The sequence below is a fragment of the Lynx canadensis genome, chromosome D4 (assembly GCF_007474595.2).
Source record: "Lynx canadensis isolate LIC74 chromosome D4, mLynCan4.pri.v2, whole genome shotgun sequence".
Classification (NCBI taxonomy): Eukaryota; Metazoa; Chordata; class Mammalia; order Carnivora; family Felidae; genus Lynx; species Lynx canadensis.
The window spans coordinates 10611837-10630294 of NC_044315.2; the positions used below are offsets into that span (position 1 = coordinate 10611837).

Below are 18458 nucleotides of genomic sequence, written 5' to 3' on the forward strand. Positions count from 1 at the left end.
ACCTGCGGGTCCGTTTCTCCTGATGCCAAGTCGGGTTCAGAGAAATCTGTCCGGACTTGTCCTGGTTAGTACCCCTCCATCCCTTGAATCATCAGGTGCACTAATGCATTCTGAGTCCCGCTGTGATGTCATTAAGGCATTATGTTTGCAGCAAGGAGTAGAAAGAGTTGTAAATGCCTCCCCTGGGTGATTAAGTGCTGAGGACAAGCTGACTAAGAATTCATTTGATGCAAGTTTATTCCGCCACAAGTATTTCCTTTTCCAAAGGTAGGATAAAGTTTCTAAAAAGATACAAACACAGTCTCCACAAGCAAACATTTTCATGCCTTCATCTCCCCCTAGGGAGTGGGGAGCTGAAACCACTATCCCAGAAATACTTATCTAAAGAGAGGGACTGGGGCTGGGTTTGTATGTAGGGAATGAGAAAAGACCACGGAGAGCTGCTTTAGAAAGGATGAGGTAGAGAAATGACCGCGTGGACTTTACTGGTACTGAAAGGAAGAGGCTCATTTTTTTTTTCATGTTTATTCATTTTTGAGAGACAGAGTGTGAGCAGGGGAGGGGCAGAGAGAGGGGGAGACACAGAATTGGAGGCAGGCTCCAGGCTCTGAGCTGTCAGCACAGAGCCTGATGCGGGGCTCGAACTTACGAACCGTGAGATCATGACCTGAGCTGAAGTCGGATGCTTAACCGACTAAGCCACTAGGCACCCCATGAAGAGACTCATTTCAAACTGACCGGATGCTTGTTTATATTCCTTTCTGTAATTTTCGGCCTCAGTGAATCACTCACCTTCTCTGCACATCTAGAAATGTGAGGGTGGGGGTGGGAATTGGGTGAGTTTTGAAATTCTTTGCGTTTCAGTCCCACATACACACACGTCATACTGGCAAATACGCATGAGGGTCTGGGGAATCAGCTCACTTGTCCTGCTGGAAGGATTGCGCGCTGGTACAGTTTTAGAAACAAGGGGCAGTATGAGAAAAGCTGAAAATGTGTATCACTGGTGACCCAGTAATTTCACTTTAAGGGACGTTGCTTAGGGACACTTTCACACATGTGCACAGAGAGACAAACGCAAAAATTCTCACCTTGCGTAGGGTTTGTAAGAGCCCCAAATTGGAAAATAAAACCCCAGAAATATCTATTAATAGAAAAACAGGAAATGGATAAGTAAAATATGGCATCTTCACACAAAGGAATACTATACAGCAGTTAAAAAGAATGACTAAATGCTACATAGGGGCACCTGGGTGGCTCAGTCGGTTAAGCTTCTGATTCCTGATTTCAGCTCAGGTCATGATCTCGCAGTTCATGGGATCGAGCCCCACATGGGGCTCTGCACTGACAATATAAAACCTGCTTGGGATTCTGTCTCTAATTCTCTCTCTGCCCCTTCCCCACTCATGCAGGTGCATGCACACTCTCTCAAAATCAATAGACGTTAAAAAATAAATGCTATATGAATCTGTATTAATATTTCTAAAACACAAGCTGTTAAGGACTTCCCCTTGGTGATATGTGTGACAAACTGAGTAACTATACAGGATAATGACTGTAATGGAGTGCAACCCACCACATCAATAAAATTCATGAATCCACAATAATAGAGAAGAAAACTCATACTGCTGTATGAAAGTATAGGGTAACATAGAGTATAAAGCTATTTAGGTACATTTAAAATGAATATAAGAATAATATCATTCAGGGTTCACAGGTACATGTATGTATATGGGTATGTGTCTCAAACCAGAGAAAATAGAGGAAAGAACCCATCCAAGTTCATGGTTAACAGCGGCATTTGGGAGGCAAGGTAGAAGTCTGGGACTTGAGGCTGGGGATAAAGGAGGCTTCAATATAACCAGTAAGAATGTACATGTGTATGTATACAAAATACAAGAAACAACAAATGTCATTTCTAGACGGTAGAGGAAAGGCACCTGTTCTAACATTTTTCCCTGCATTTAAGTTTTTTTCTCAAGATAAAAAATAATATATATGAGCAGCAATGGCTTTGGAAGATGTGTGTTGACAAGCTTCCCCACCCCAGCCCCCCGAGAAGGCACTCTAAGAAACCGAGGCAGCCTAACTTGTTAGGTTTTTACCGTCTAGTTCCGTGACGTCCAATATGGTAGCCATCAGCCACGTGCAACCATTTGAACTTAAAGTGAAATTAATAAAGTTAAATAAAATCAAAATTTCAATTCTTCCATTGCACGCACCCCAATTCAAATGCCGAACAGCCACAGGTGGTTAGTGGCTATTGTACTGGGGAGCACACGTAATGAAGATTTCTATCACTGCTATAAATGTTACTGGACAGAGCTGGTCTGAGCTAAAAAGCTTTCTTTCAGACAGTGAGAACATTTTTGGTCACACTGGTCTCCCTAATATGTCCTTCTGTATGTATAAAATACCAAAGTAATGACTAGCAGGATTATTTCCTTTCAGGAAGGAATATGTTCACTGTAATCCCAAATTCCAACTATGATGTAACACGTTGTTAAATAAAATTAGATAACCCATTTTTAGAAACTGATCTAACAATTATCCGTAGTTATGTAAGCATCCTATTTCATTTTCCCCCAAACTTAAGGAAGTTGAGAAGATCAGTTGAAGGATAATGAGCGCATTCTCCAAACAAAACTCTACATGTGGGTTCCAAGGTTTTCCACGAGCCTTAGTTTCTTACCTGTACACAGTATGGGGGACATAGACTTCCCGGATTGGAAATTCCAAAATCTCTTTGTGGGGACGCGTCCGGTTTTCAGGAAAAGGTTTCACTGGCAGCATTTCAGGAGTCAGACAGCAGTTGATGATCTCTGGAGCTGGAGAAATTTCCAGTCTGAGCAAGCCTACAGAGGGAAAACAGAACTGTTTCAGTCAAGACGCTGTCATGTTCCACGGGAGTCAAGAAAGACCGTTATACTATATTTCTTTTATGAAAAAAAAAAAAAGGGATAAGTTGTGGGAGTGTAAGAATTTTGGAATTCTCAGCTAATTTCTGATAGTTGGAGAAAGATCATGCGATGACCACTTTTGAGATTCAGTTTCTAGAAATTAAAAACCAAGAAATTGTACAAGGAGTAGAAATGGATCTTTAAACTTCATTTCAAAGCTACCACACTATAATACCACACACACACGTGACTACTGGTGGTTTTCAAACTGGGTTCCCTGGTACCCCAGGGTGCTGCAGAAGTGCCTCAGGAACTATCAAATTGCTAATAAGGAAGATGCTCTCATCTTCTACCAAGGCAGCTCACTTTCACTTTTCTTTTTAAACTACAAGTTCCGTACAATATTTTATTTGATAAAGAGGCTCCTCTGTTCAATTATCTGATTATCCGAGACACCAGATCTAGAGCATGATGTTCCTGAAATAGAAGTAAAAATAGAAATAGAAAGAGAAGTAGAAACAGAAATAGAAATAGACACAGATTTTCAAAGAAAGTAGACCAAGTCAGACTCTGAACTCCTATGGCAAAATCCCACATCTCATTTAGCAAACATTATTTTATAAACTGTAGCATCAGACAAGTAATGTGTCTACTCATAAGTGGCTTTGGCAAAGCTAGAGAGGAAAAGACAAGCCATCCATACCTGGAATTGACTTGACTCTTCTCTGCAAGGAGGAAGATCTTTTGTAGTCAGCCAAAAACTTGAATAAGTCTTCATCACTAAGGCGATCCCCCTCCTGCAAAAAGAGAAGTTAGGGTTAGCAAGAATGCACCATGGGCTCCTGGGTAGGGGCCAACAATTTCCAGGAAGGTTTTGATCTTTAAGTTTTATTCTAACACACTTTCATTGAAATTAGGATCGCAGCCAATGCTGAAATAATTTAGTTCAACCTCTTGTGAAATATTCCTTCTCAGACCCATATAGCAATGGAATAGAATAGAAGCCCAGAAAACCCAGAAATAAACCCACAATTCTATGGTCAATACATCTTCAACAAAGGAGGAATGAATATACAATGGGAAAGAGACAGTCCCTTCAACAAATGGTGTTGGGAAAACTGGACAGCTAAATGCAAAAGAATGAAACTAGGCCACTTTCTTACACCATACACAAAAGCAAACTAAAATTAAAGACCTAAATGTGAGACTTGAAACCATAAAAATCCCCGAAGAAAGCACAGGTAGTAATTTCACTGACACTGGCCATAGCAACATTTTTCTAGATAATGTATCTTGAGGCTATGGAAATAAAAGCAAACTCTTAGGACTATATTAAAATAAAAAGCTTCTGCACAATGAAGGAAACAAACAACAAAACTATAAGGCAAGCTACACTGAATGGGAGAAGATCTTTCCAAATGACATATCTGATAAAGGGTTAGTATCCAAAATATATAAAGAACTGACACAACTCAATACCCAAGAAACAACTAACCCAATTTAAAAATGGGCAGAAGACATGAACAGGCATTTCTCTGAAGAAGACATCCAGATGGCCAACAGACACATGAAAAGATGCTCAACATCACTCATCATCAGGGAAATGCACATCAAAAGATGTGGATCAAAAGATGAATGGATAAAGAAGATGTGGTATATATATATACAATGGAATATTACTCAGCCATGAAACAGAATGAAATCTTGCCATTTGCAACAACATGGATGGAGTCAGAGAGAATAATGCTAAGTAAAGTCAGTCAGAGAAAGAGAAATATCACACAATTTCATTCACATGGAATTTAAGAAATGAAACAAATGAAAACAGGGGGAAAAAAGAGAGAGGAAAACTAAGACATAAACTCTTAACTCTAGAGAACAAACTGATGGTTACCAGAGGGGAGGGGGGTGGGAGGAGGAGTGAAGTAGGTGATGGGGATTAAGGAGTGCACTTACCGTGAAAAAAATAAACAAATAATAAAATAAAATAAAATAAAATAAAATAAAATAAAATAAAGCTCTGTGCAAAGTTTAAAAGAAGGTGCATTCATTGTTATCAGGGTAGAGATTTAAGCACTTCAATTTGATATGCCTTATCAATTACCTTATTTGGTTCTTTTATACCCTGACTTTGCATTCTCTAGGCTTGTTTCTTTGTTGGTAAAATGGGATAATAATAGATCCTACCTCAAAGGATTACTTGGGAGGAATACAGGAGTGTACTTAATATTAACAGGGCTCAGAAGAGTGCTTCTGGGTGTAGTGTTCGATAAATGATACCATTCTGCAGATTGATTTGTCCATTTGGTCTGTCACAGGCTAAGACAGACAATTAAACATTTGCTTCTGGGGCGCCTGGATGGCTTAGTTCGTTCAGCGTCTGACTTCAGCTCAGGTCATGATCTCGTGGTTCCTGAGTTCGAACTCTGCATCGGGCTCTGTGCTGCCAGCTCAGAGCATGGAGCCTGCTTCCGATTCTGTGTCTCCCTCTCTCTCTGCTCCTCCCTGCCCCCTCATCCTCTCTCTCTCTTTCTCTCTCTCTTTCTCTCTCTCTCAAAAATAAACATTAAAAAAATTCCTTCTAGGGACATTTCATGGACAAGAAACAAAAGACTGATCATAAATCTGCAATTAGATGACTGAATGAAAGAGGAGTGTAATAAAATAAAGACACCTTTTACAAGGGGAAAAAAAAATTCTTTCTCTACTACTCCCGACCTATTGTTCCCAGCCTCTCAACAATCCTTCTACTACCTTCTTAGGAAGTCTGTGTGACCAATAGAAATCCAGGCCAAAGGTTTCTCTCCCAGTAACTTAAATCCACTCCTGCGTGCCTTATTCTCTGGAACAATACAGAGTAAGGTTCCTTCCTTCTCCAAAGATTTGAAGATAGAGAAAGCATCTTTCCATCTTCTTCCTATCCTCATTTTCTTCACATGTGTCTTGATTAAGAAGACTAAGTGTCGATACTACTCTCCGGGTGCCTACATGAGACAGGTATTCTGCTAAGGATTCAAGGATTCAAGGGCAAGAGCTCTAATCCAAAGGCTCGGGAAAGTAGGTGGGTGGGTCTTATTCCCAGGTACAGATGAGAAATGTCAGTTAGATACTCTGGCCCCCACCCCAACCAAAGCAATACAATGGGAAGGGGGATATCCCAAACAGAAACAAATGCACATAATATGAACCTTACCATCTTGACCATTTTTTAGTGGACAGTTATTAGCGTTAGTACATTTATGGTGTTGGGCAACCAATCTCCAGAATTCCTTCATCTTCCAAAACCGAAGGTTTCTGTGTCTATTAAACAACAACTCTCCATTCCTCTCCTCCTCCAGCATCTGGCAGCCGTCGTTCTACTTTCTGTCTCTATGAAGTTGATTACTCTAAGAGATCCTGTGGTTTTTACATGACCTCAATGTCTATTGAGCTAATAAAAAGCACTATCTGCAATGGTCACCCCTCTATGAGCAAATAAATATGGCAGAAACGTGGAAAGCCTGCGCATGGAACAGGAGCGAGAGGGACAACAGCTGGGCCAGGAAACCCCAAGACCAAGGGGGAAAGGGATGTTTCCACCAGAGAGTTTTCATAGCCTCATAGATGAACTGACCGTGAGAATTTAAATAGGAGAGTTTGCATTAGTGGGAATGAATCCTTCCATCAATCAAATGAGCCAACACTTGCTGTGTCCCGGTCACCGTGTGAAGAGCTTTACACACCTCGTGTCATCGAACACTCCCAACTGCCCCAAGAAACAAGCACCGCCCTTCCTGTTCCGCAGGTAACGAAACTGAGGTTTGACGAGGTTAACTAACATGCTCCCCTAATCATTACATATACCTCCCCCTTTAGGCTCCAACACCCAGGCCATCGCGGGGAGAAATCCAGACACACTGTCACGTGAAGAGATACCTGCTTGAAAAAGCTGTTAATGGTCAAGGGGGTGGCCTTGAAGTTGGATCCGACCCCATTTTCCTCCAAGGAGAGGGCTCTTTCAGAAAGCCTTCTAGATTGGGACAAAGTTCTCCGCTCCCCCACGGAACTTCTCCCTGTATGGAAAACAATCATCATTCGAAAGCATATGCCTTTCTGTTTGAATACACAGAAGTCATTAACTTTATCATGTAAAAGATAGGTTTTTAAGAATGTATTAAAAAAAATTTTGTTTAATGTTTATTTATTTTTGAGAGAGAGAGAATGCGGGGGAGGGGGAGGGGAGGGGCAGCGAGAGAGGGAGACACAGAAGCAGAAGCAGGCTCCAAGCTCTGAGCTGTCAGCATAGAGCCTGACACGGGGCTTGAACTCATGAACCATGAGATCATGACCTGAGCCAGAGTTGGACGCTTAACCGACTGAGTCACTCAGGCACCCCAAGAAGGTATTATTGAAGTGTAGTTGACGTACAATGTTACCTTAGTCTCAATGTACATAAAAGAGATGTTCAAAGTCACTATGCCAGAACACCGAACGTGACCATCGTTGTTTTGAATGAAAATTTCCCTCCACTGGCCTTACTTTTCTCAGTCCCCTGGTTGGGGTCCCTAGTCCTCCTGTGACCTGAGTGGAGAAGCCACGAGCAGCCGCGGTCCCCTCCCACGTGGAGCTCAGGGTCGGCCTCCCTGCAAGGGCCAAACTGCGGCCAGGGCTGGGTCTGCAGATGAGCGTTATTGAGCCAACAGTGTTTGCTTTTGTTTTATTTTTACACTCGCCCTCCGTTGGGAGAGCCATGTACGCGAATGCCCCTGAATGCATTTGGGACTGTGACCGAAACATGCTAGGGTTGGCCCGTGTACGTTCTGAATCTGGGCTTTCTTCTGCACTCCCTGAGTGCACTTCCTTCTGCTGACCCGTCTAACAGGGAGTAGAACCCTGAGTCACGCCCACACCTCGGCTTGGACCCCGGTACTCTGTCTAGTTATGTGTTACCCCTGTTTGTGATTTAGGGGGATCTTGTTGCTTCTGTACTGCAAAATTAAGGGGTTCTGTTGTGAATGGTCAAATTGTTGGGAACGCTAATGTTGCCACACCCCCTCTTTGAATATTCTCGTACCCTTAATTCTTGCTGTGATGCTGGGAGGCGCTTCGTGCCTCCACTGCCCGCCTGCATTCGCCACACTGCCCCGGTATAATACACCGCACCTCCCAATTTCTTCTTAGGAAGCAGCCTCTGACGTTAGGTTAATTTATCCTTGACCTGGAGATTACTGAGGACTCAGCAAACCCTATGCCTGAATCACCTACTTCACAGTGCCCTCTGAAGTCTATGCATCATTTTTTCAGGTAAGGCTACCTGGATCTACATAGAAGTTGGCATTAAACACACACACACACACACACACACACACACACACACACACACACCCCATGGTGTGAAGGTCAGGATTCACTAAAGTGAGGTTTGCTATTGGTAAATCAGAAATAACGCAGCAGTTCTGACTGGCAGTTACGCAACAATAATCCAGAACAGCGGCAGCAATAACAAAGTGCCTTTTCCTCCAGTCCCCCGTTACAGGCAGCATTTCAGAAATGTCAGGGCTTAGGAATGCAGGAGAAAAGTGCACAGCCTTAAATATTTGCTGGACACACAGACACTGAGGACAACAGACACTCCCCCACAGGTGGGGTGGGTTGACCTGAAAACTCTGAACCCTCTTGAACATTTCCATACCCAACCTGTTCAGGAAATTAATGACTCAGACAAAGGGTGAAGTGATGAAAAGAAGTAGGGTAAAAAAAATTGGAACAGTCACTAAATATTCTCTTGGCATCTCTTTCACTGCACGTGGCAAAACCAACCCAAAACAAAAAAAGACACCACCACCAAACTTGAAGGGACTGGAAATTTTACTGAGAAACCTGAGTTTTGCTTTCAGAAGCCCTATCTGAGTGTGGCTTTTCTTACGCTGACGAGCCAACCACGGTGGCATTGTTGAACCCACTGCAGACAGTTACTACACTTTGTTAATTCAAAAATTTTACTTTGAAATGGAGGTGGCTATGGAAAATTAACTTTTTAAAGTGTCAGAGCGTCCAGAAAATTCCAACCAAACATCTTACTATAAGAGTGTATTTCAGCTCCACAAATGTTCACGATAATTGCTTTGGGGACCACTGGCCGCTCAAGCATTTGTAAGTCAGTCACAACAGTGTTTCATCCTATTTATCTTCCTCTTCCTTCCCATTCTTCATACCTTACTGTACCCCAAGCCCACACTAATAAGCAGCTGACCTCAGAGTTAGTACCCTGGGACACCCCCCTTGCCCACTGCAGTTGAAAGTCTTACCAACCATGGATTCCACATCGGTTACCTCCCTGTCCAGGGTGGAGACATTGAAGAAACTTGTTAAGCTTATGGGAGCCCAGGCAAAAGGCATCCGGTATTTCCCCAAACGCTGGCAGAAGGATTCAGCCTGAAGTTTCAGTTTTTCAATCTTTTCTTTACTCTAGAAGAAAGTAGAAAGGGACAAGCAGAGACAAACTATATGGTGCCAGCAAGAAATCAATGGTCTTTGCTATGAATAGGACAGCCATCTCCAAAATCTCTACCCAACTGATTAAAAAGAGTGAATAGGCAGGAAAAAGATACAACTCATCCTAGAAGTCTAGCTGATAAGAAAATGCAGATTTGAAATGGAAGAGTTTAAAGAAAATATTTAATTATAAATATACCTTCAAGTAAAAAAGAAAAGAAGAAGAAGAAGAAAAAGAAGTCATTGTCGTCTAAGGCTTGTTATACAAGCTAAACAACAAGTGACTCTTTTAGGGGCTAGCCACAGGACTTGGATTTGCACGACGAAATTCTGGAATGAAAAATTTCACATATTATCTACCAAGCTTTCAAGAGAGCCTGTTTTTCAAAAGTTGCCTTGGGAAACTCCAGAAAAACGTATAAAGGTTGCTAACGACTTCCTTATTAGGTTGACCACACTTCTAAGCTGTTCTTTCTAAGTTCAGAATAGAAGGTAAGTTTTCAAAAATAAATGTCTTGAGTTCAATAAATCTTATTTGAGATTTATGAGTCCGTAGCAGGACACTGATTAAGCCAAGTAGTATTCCAGAAAGGCCATGTTTTAAAAGTCACATTGGAAACTTTTGCAAATGGTTGCTGAGAAAGGATGTCCTTTTCACAGGCTCAGTACCTATGTTTTCTATGTGATTTTATGATGTACAGAAGTCTCAGCCTATTTCTAAATACCCACACCAGAAAGGATATTTGGAAACTGGCTGCTACCATTGAGAAAGTCCAGTAGAGCTCAGGCATGGTTCAGTTTCGTGAGGTCTCTGTGGCCTTCGCAACCTGGGTCAGAGCCTTGGAGCCAACACAACAGGATGTGGCTTTGTCCTAGCCAACTTTTCTTAGATGCTGGTGGATATGTCATCATTTGTTGAATTCAAGAATTTATTTCTTTAAAAAGTTATCATCAATGACCAGTTTCTCTTCGTTCTTTTTAAAGACACGATTTAGTAATGTCTCTTATGGGGACATATTATAGACTTAACTATTTTGTGGAACTTGGGGAAAATGTCTGCTTATTCTAAAATGTCACCATTTAGTAATACCCCAACATCATACCTTTCCACCATCGCTTTCTTTGATAACCATGTAGGGTTCTGCGCAGTCTCCAATCTCTCCCTGCTGAAGGACTTTTTCAATCTACCAACAAAAATATTAAAACAAAACTCATGAATTAATCCATACATTGGCATCGGGGCAACCATCAAAACGAAATTTTGTGACAATATGTGATGACAGGGAAGATGTTCGTATTACATGTTTTTTGATCTAAAAAAATTAGTGTGAAAAAAATTGGCATGAAGAGTACCCCATAGTTGTGTAAAAAAAAAATCATAAAGGTGTATTAAAAGGATGATTGTAGATACACAGCAAATGTTAACAGTAGTTATCTTTGTATGCTGAGATTATGTGCTATTTTTATTTTCTTCCTATTGCTTATGTGTGTTTTCTATTTTTAAACCATAAACGTGTATTATGCCTACAATAAAAAATGCAATAAAAGTTATTTTATAAAACAGAACCCATGAGACATATGTAAGAAGGGAAAAACTCATTTTCTTTATTATTGCTTACAATGTAAAAAAGAGATATGGCCTCTGTAAAAGTCAGGTTGGGGACTAAAACCTTCCACAAAATGAATAAATGAAGAGAATAAATTATCTGTAATTGTCTCCCTTGTATTTCCTATTAGGGCCGCTTCTCTGGATTTAACAGACATGGGAAAAAAAAAAACAGCGGATGGTACAGCTTTTCACTTTGCTAACTGGCTGGGAATATGAATTAATGTCACCACTGTCGAATATCTTCTTCCATTTTGCTTCAAGTAAACGATCTGGCTGGCCATAAATGTGGCCATCCTCTTTAGGAGAAAGGAAAGGGGCAATCTGAAATTTCCCAACCCTCTGCTCCAAGAAAATGCAGTTAAACCTGAAGCCTGAAGAGAAAAACAAGTGGAGTTGATCCCATTAGCCTGTGTTGAGATTAGACATCAGTTGAGATGCTGCTTCAAAAAAAATTTGGGACTCTTAATGACCAGGGAACAAACAGAGTTGCTGGAGGGAAGGTGGGTGGGGCGCTGGGCTAGATGGGGGATGGGGATTAAGGCGAGCACTTGCCGGGTTGAGCACTGGGTATTGTAAGTAGGTGATTGAGGAATCACAGAGTTCTACTCCTGAAACCAATATTGCGCTATACGTTAACTAAAGTTTAAATTAAAAAAAAAAAAAAAAAAGAAGAAATCTGGGTTAACGTATTCCATCGGGCACAGATTCTTTTTTGTTGGTTTGTTTTCACAATTTATTGTCACATTAGCTAACGTTCGGCATATACAGTGGAGTCTTGGCTTCAGGAGTCGATTCCCGCGATTCATCACTTACAGGCACACATTCTTGAGAGGCACTGCCAGATAGTATTTAAACCAGGAATACCCTAGCGATGGAGGGTGTTTCGTGGCGTTCAGAGAAAGTGGTGTGGAGCTGTTCATTGGGCATCTCTCCGTCCCAGGGAAACCACACACCGGAAGTCTCTCACTTCTCACAAAGGCTGATTCCCCCCAGATGCCCCAGGCTGAGCACACACACCACAACTCTTGAGCTAGAGTCTGACCAGTATCACTGCTAGTCAGCAATCATTCACTCATTCATTCATTCATTCATTCATTCATTCAAAAACCACTGGCTGAGCACCTTTGGGGCGGTAGCTGCTGGAGAGATAGGTGGTGAACAAGATACGCTTGGCCCCTCTTCTACTGAAGCTCACAGTGGGGAGCTTATGGAAAAAACTGGAAGAAGTTGGTCTTCCCATGCAGTCAGTGGCTAAAAATGTGGTCTTTGACATGAAATCTGAACACAGATGGAGAACCTTTTAATAGGACCCTGCAGCAACAATGGGAATGCTTCAAGCATTAATCGTGTATAGTGTATTAGTCACGTATAGACCACAGGAGAGGGGTCTCCAGAATCTGAAAGTGGGAGACTCCAGATCTGACCAGACCAGCAGGTACTGTTCCCTTCCCTGGGGTGGACAGGGTAACGCCAGGTACTTTGTGACAAGTGCTGCAGCTGCTATGAGGGTCCACGGTATGGCCATCATGTTTATGTGTAAAACAAACACATGTGTCCTTACAACCAAGGCAGGCAGGGGAAAGGGGTGCGTTGGAATTACCAGGGAATTTTTGTCAGATCAAGAAGGGCTGGTACCATGCCTTCCATGTTTATATTGAAAGTTTTGTTTGTTTTTTTTTTTTAATTTTTTTTCAACGTTTATTTATTTATTTTTGGGACAGAGAGAGACAGAGCATGAACAGGGGAGGGGCAGAGAGAGAGGGAGACACAGAATCGGAAACAGGCTCCAGGCTCCGAGCCATCAGCCCAGAGCCTGACGCGGGGCTCGAACTCACGGACCGCGAGATCGTGACCTGGCTGAAGTCGGACGCTTAACCGACAGCGCCACCCAGGCGCCCCTATATTGAAAGTTTTAAATCTCATCCTTATTCTCCATCCCTCAACTGAGAAACACAACCTTTAAGCCTGGATAATCTTTCAAAGCAATGGTATATGCAATACTAAGCCAGGAAACGCTACCTAAAATACAGTTAAGAATTGGATGTTCAGGGCACCTGGGGGGCTCAGTTGGTTGAGCTTCTGACTTCGGCTCAGTTCTCACAGTTCGTGGGTTCGACACCTGCATCGGGCTCTGTGCTGACAGCTCAGAGCCTGGAGCCTGCTTCCGATTCTGTGTCTCCCTCTCCCTCTGCCCCTCCCCCCACCTCAAAAATAAACATTAAAAAATTCAAAAAATAAAATGAAATGAAAAGAACCTGGTGTTCGGCCTGGGAATAAAAATAAGAAAGAGCTCCTCTTTATTGCATGGCATCTGCCTGCTAAATATTACACACCATTTGCTCTGTATTTAGACAGAAAGAAACAGCAATGATGCCATTACAGTAAAGGAAAAGAAGCCAGAGGCAAACCAGGGCCTGTCTTACTGAGCTTTAAACGTCTTCCCTGTATCCAGACAATTGACAGAATGCTCGTTATGGCCAAATGAATGCATTTGTACATTTGAAAATTTTGGAATATATTAAGCAAGTTAATAGTAACCTATAGGTAGCTGCCGATACTTAGCAGGCTATGATGGATTTACCAAAATAAAGTCATCCACTAAGAAACAGAGCCTGAAGCAAAATCCGGCTCTATGGGACTAGCGTCTTTGGTTTCCCAGGCTGAGAAAACTTTAACTACAGGGGTGCCAGGGTGGGTTCGAAGCTAATCTTCCAACATGTCTAAGTAATAATATTGCAGGAAAATGGATACATGTGAAGTCTGACAACAACAGATGTGTCTTCTTAGCAATAGGATTTTAACTTTAATGCTTCCTAAAAGCTTAAACAGATCCTCTTCAAGCAATAGTAACGTTTCAGAGTCTTTGTAGAATGGTGAAAAGGCAGCTCACACACCGAGACATCTGCCACTTGTTAGCTGGCCTCCATGTCACTTAAATTCTTTGGAATCGATATGCTACTCTCACGGGGTCATGGGGGGAATCAATGCGATTATGGAGGTAAGACACTGTGTTAACTACAAAAGGTTCCAAACCCAGAACTCTGGGTGTACATGAAATCAAAACACCTGAATCTTGGGGCGCCTGGGTGGCTCAGTCGGTTAAGCGTCCGACTTCGGCTCAGGTCACGATGTCACGGTATGTGAGTTCGAGCCCCGTGTCGGGCTCTGTGCCGACAGCTCAGAGCCTGGAGCCTGTTTCGGATTCTGGGTCTCCCTCTCTCTGACCCTCCCCCGTTCATGCTCTGTCTCTCTCTGTCTCAAAAATAAATAAACGTTAAAAAAAAAATTTAAAAAAACAAAACAAAACACCTGAATCTTGGGTTTTTTGGTTTTTTTTTTTTTTTTTTTTTTTTTTTTTGCAGTTTTGGGGTAAACAGTAAGACTAAATATTTGGCTTAAGGTAAGTGAAATATCCAGTTGTTAACCTCTAACCAGGCACTTGGGTGTGTAGACAAAGTCTCCGGTTTTCTCACATCAGAAAAAAGAGTACCGCTGAGAACAAAAGGTCCTTGTACTTGGAACTGTCCGGCAGATTTCGAGTCCCACTGCACATACGCAGTCTGTCACATGGTGCTCGAAAGGGAGGGTAAAATACAGAAAGTATAGCTCACACCTTAAATTGTCAGAGCCTGGACTTGGGAACATTTAACTACAGGTGTCTAAAAGGACATGAACGGAGTCGGGAAAGTCTATCTGGATTTCCTCCACAGCAGCCTCCCAGAGCTGAACACCAAGCATAGGAGGAAGAGCTGGGCCAGGAGGAAGGGGGCCTGTAATGTTCCAGGCTTTGTTCCGCAATCACAACGGCCCACAGAGGGCAGGATTATCATCCCCACTTTACCCATAAGGAAACCAAGTCTCAGCAAGGTTTGGGTAATTACCCCAAGTCCTATAGCGATAAGGCTTCAAAGCCAGGATTCAAAATCAAGACTGTAGGCCTTCAAAACCCACAGTTGCTCTAGTATCCCACACAGAATTTGCTTGGAAAGGAAAAAGGGGCAAGTTGAAAAGCGGACAGCGAATCGCACAGAGAACAAGTGGATACGTTCTGACATCTCCAACGTGCTCTGGGAACAACACAACAATGAAGCATCCGAATGCCCGACGTACAAACGAGATTGTGTTTAACTACCTTGACGACTAGGTAGATGTCGGAGGACGGATAGGTGACGGAAAACACGGCAGATCTCGCCTGACTCGACGGGGCAACAGAGGGCGTGTGAGCACGCAGAAATCCTTTGAACTGGTCAGAGTTCAGGTCACAGTGAAAATTTTCCGAGATCTGTCAACAAGGAACAAGGCAAAAAATGAGTCCCACCTGTTGTTCTCATGGTCTAAGTAGGTTCGAAGAGTAAAACCCCGCAAAGAAATGTTGCAAAACGAGGGTCATCACAGACGTCTCTAGGGGTTGGTGGAAAATCTGATTCACATTTCGTCACAATTTTTAGATATTCTGGAGCTGTTTGAGAGGTGTTCCTTGAAACACTTACATTTTTATCAACCCGTCCTTATCTTCTGAACACCAGTGATGTGCTAGGCACTGCAGTCAAGAAGGGAAGGACGCCGTCTCTGCCCTCGGTTACTTTACAGTCAAGAAGGAGGAGAAAAGGGGCACCTGGGTGGCTCAGTCGGTTGGGCGTCCGACTTCGGCTCGGATCACGATCTCACAGTTTGTGAGTTCGAGCCGCACGTCGGGCTCTGTGCTGACAGCTCAGAGCCTAGAGCCCGCTTCCGATTCTGTGTCTCCCTCTCTCTCTGCCCCTCCCCTGTTCACACCCTGTATGTCTCTCTCTCAAAAATAAATAAACATTAAAAAAAAAAAAGCACATCACAGTTGGTGAGGTCTTTCTCCAATGGCAAATTAATACATTTACCGCACAGGATGGCGCCCTCCATCTGTGATGAGGCTACTCCACAACGTAAAAGCTCCCAAACCGAGGTAACATTACACATATGCCCTGTTAAAAATGAATTTAAATTGCCTTGTTTCACTGGTCATCCCATATGCTATTTGTTTTCTCTCTCGATCTCAAACAGGCCACCACTTCCAACAGGCTCTCCCTTTAAGATTCTTCAAAGAACATAAACGACCAGCATTCCCAGTACAACTGGACGTACCAAAGGTCATCTGCTTTCAGATCTGATGTTTTTGTTGCATAGAAGTGACATCTGAAAACATGAACCCGAAAAATCACGAGCAGTTAAGTGTGCCCTCAGGGATGGGTTGTTCCTTCCTTACCTTTTTCCTCTCTTTAACATCGTAGAGGGCGATGCTGGCAAACAGAGGTTCAACTTCAATCTCGAACCTGTCAGAGAGAGGAAGAAAGAGGGTTTTAACTTAGATGATCTTGAATTTGCTGACGGTGACTCGTTACATAAACCGGCTAAAAATGTCAATCGTTCCCCAAAATATTTGGATCACTCCGCGCAGATGAGAAGCTGCACTGGGAGATTCATGGGAGGTTCGTGGAAGTTTCCTACTTACTGGAGATCGTGGTGGAGGCTACATTCTCCTAGAAAGCACTTGTTTGTGGCACCACAGGGGAGATAGGGAAGAATGGTCCTGAGCTTTCTGATGGTGAAGCCTCTGTCTCAGGTAAAGGCTTTGTTCACAGTGTACCCTTTATCGCTCGGGTAGGAATCCCTATGAATGCAATTCTAAGGGACAAGGCTTTTCAGAGAGTGAAGAAAGGAAACTTCTGGTTTTTTTCCTTGGACTGATAGGGACCGTCTGTATGGGTGAACGTCTGCCCTTTCCTAATTCCACTGCAAGGGGAGCTTCTGAGTTAGTAGTTGGTGGGGGCAGGGAACCGAGCACGGCCAATAAACACTGAGCTGAGTGGGTCCAGCGAGAGCTAGAAAATTCTTGGCCCTAATTGCCCATTGCCCTTGAAAGGGTGGGTTTGAAGAGACCGCATACCCGAGGCATAATCCCTCCCCACATGTTATAGCATACACATGGAGCACAGATGTGCAGATTCCAAGTGTCTCAGGCTAACAACCCACGACCTTGGATACGGCCATCTGAGAGCACCAGTAACCAGGCCCTGGACCACCAGTGCCTCAGAAGTCATGTAAATTAGGCCAAGTTTTGTTTCAAGGCATGTGTGAGAGGAGGGCTTTATCACTGGGTAACTCTGTCTATTAAAACACAGGTTTCTTTGTCCCCCCTGAGATCTCCTGAACCAGAATTTCTCTCTTGGGGGGAAACAGTGGTGGAAGGTGTCCCAAAGTCTGCATTGAAAGCAAGCTCCCTGAGTAAATCTGACACACACTGGTTTCACCACCAAGACAGCTCATCTGAGCTGAGGTTACTTCGCATAAGGGGATAATAAATTTTCCACTAAAAGATTTCCCCCCAGGGGTGCCTGCATGGCTCAGTCGGTTAAGCGGCCAACTTCGGCTCAGGTCATGATCTCGCGGTTCATGAGTTCAAGCCCCGCTCCGGAATCTGTGCTAACAGCTCAGAGCCTGGAGCCTGCTTCGGATTCTGTGTCTCTCTCTCTCTCTCCTTCTCCCCTGCTTGTGCTCTCTTTCTCTCTCTCTCTCTCTCAAAAATAAATAAATGTTAAAAAAAAAAAAGATTTCTCCACATAAAATGCAAATTAGACAAATACTTCGTTGTCATCCTCTTTTTTTTTTTTTTCCCATGTGCTACAGACATCTGCAGATATGGCATCAGCTTGATTCTTTCTTTTTGCTTGAGGCTTTACATGTTTCTCAAGAGCAAAGCAGTGACAGTGCTAGATCTCAGCAGTTTTTGAAAAATTCCCCAGCTGATAAAATCCGTGGGAGTAGAAATAAAATTCTGCAGGTCAGCGTCACTGGGGAAATGGAAGGCCTCAGCATTGTCATTAAGTTCTTACTATTCATCTGTTGACACCGCAGGTTGACCTATAAGAGCTTGCTTTCTTGGGGCGCCTGGGTGGCTCAGTCGATTGAGCGTCTGCCTCTTGGTTTCACCCGGGGTCACGATCTCACGGTCCGTGAGTTCAGGCTCTGCATGGGGCTCTGTGCTGACAGCGCGGAGCCTGCTTGGGATTCTCTCTCTCCCCCCGCCTCTCTCTGCCCCTCCCCCGCTCATGCTCTCTATCTCAAAATAAGTACAGAAATTAAAAGAAAATGATTTTTTTTTTAAAAAAGAACTTGCTTTCTTTTTTGTTTTTGCAGCCAGTTTGTTGCAGAGCAGTGGGACAGAGTAGCTGGGCCAATCTCTTTGGCCCATCTCTCTTCTTGCAGGTGTTAAGTCGATATGGATGTTATTTAAGCCCCTTGAGTGGGCCAAGCATACTGGGTAAACACCTCGCTTCTGCTTGAGGTCTGCGTTGGCAACTGGGAAGAACATCACCAGAAATCCACACTTGATGATTTTCATTAAGAGACATCCAAAAGGCTCTATTTGTTTGTTTTTTTTTTTTTCAAATAATACATGTCAGTCTTCGTGGCCATGTTCTCCCCCCTGTGAGACCTGCTGC

The 18458-nt window shown here is 43.1% G+C and overlaps 1 protein-coding gene across 1 annotated transcript in view; it reads right to left on the reverse strand.

Moving 5' to 3' along the window:
- The window catches only part of DOCK8 (dedicator of cytokinesis 8), a 231266-nt gene that overhangs the window by 119286 nt on the left and 93522 nt on the right, over positions 1-18458 (reverse strand). Inside the window, 7 exon segments of the mRNA XM_030292591.1 lie at positions 2693-2855; positions 3604-3697; positions 6816-6952; positions 9188-9347; positions 10478-10558; positions 15116-15265; positions 16223-16289. Coding sequence (XP_030148451.1) covers positions 2693-2855; positions 3604-3697; positions 6816-6952; positions 9188-9347; positions 10478-10558; positions 15116-15265; positions 16223-16289 — 852 coding nt within the window.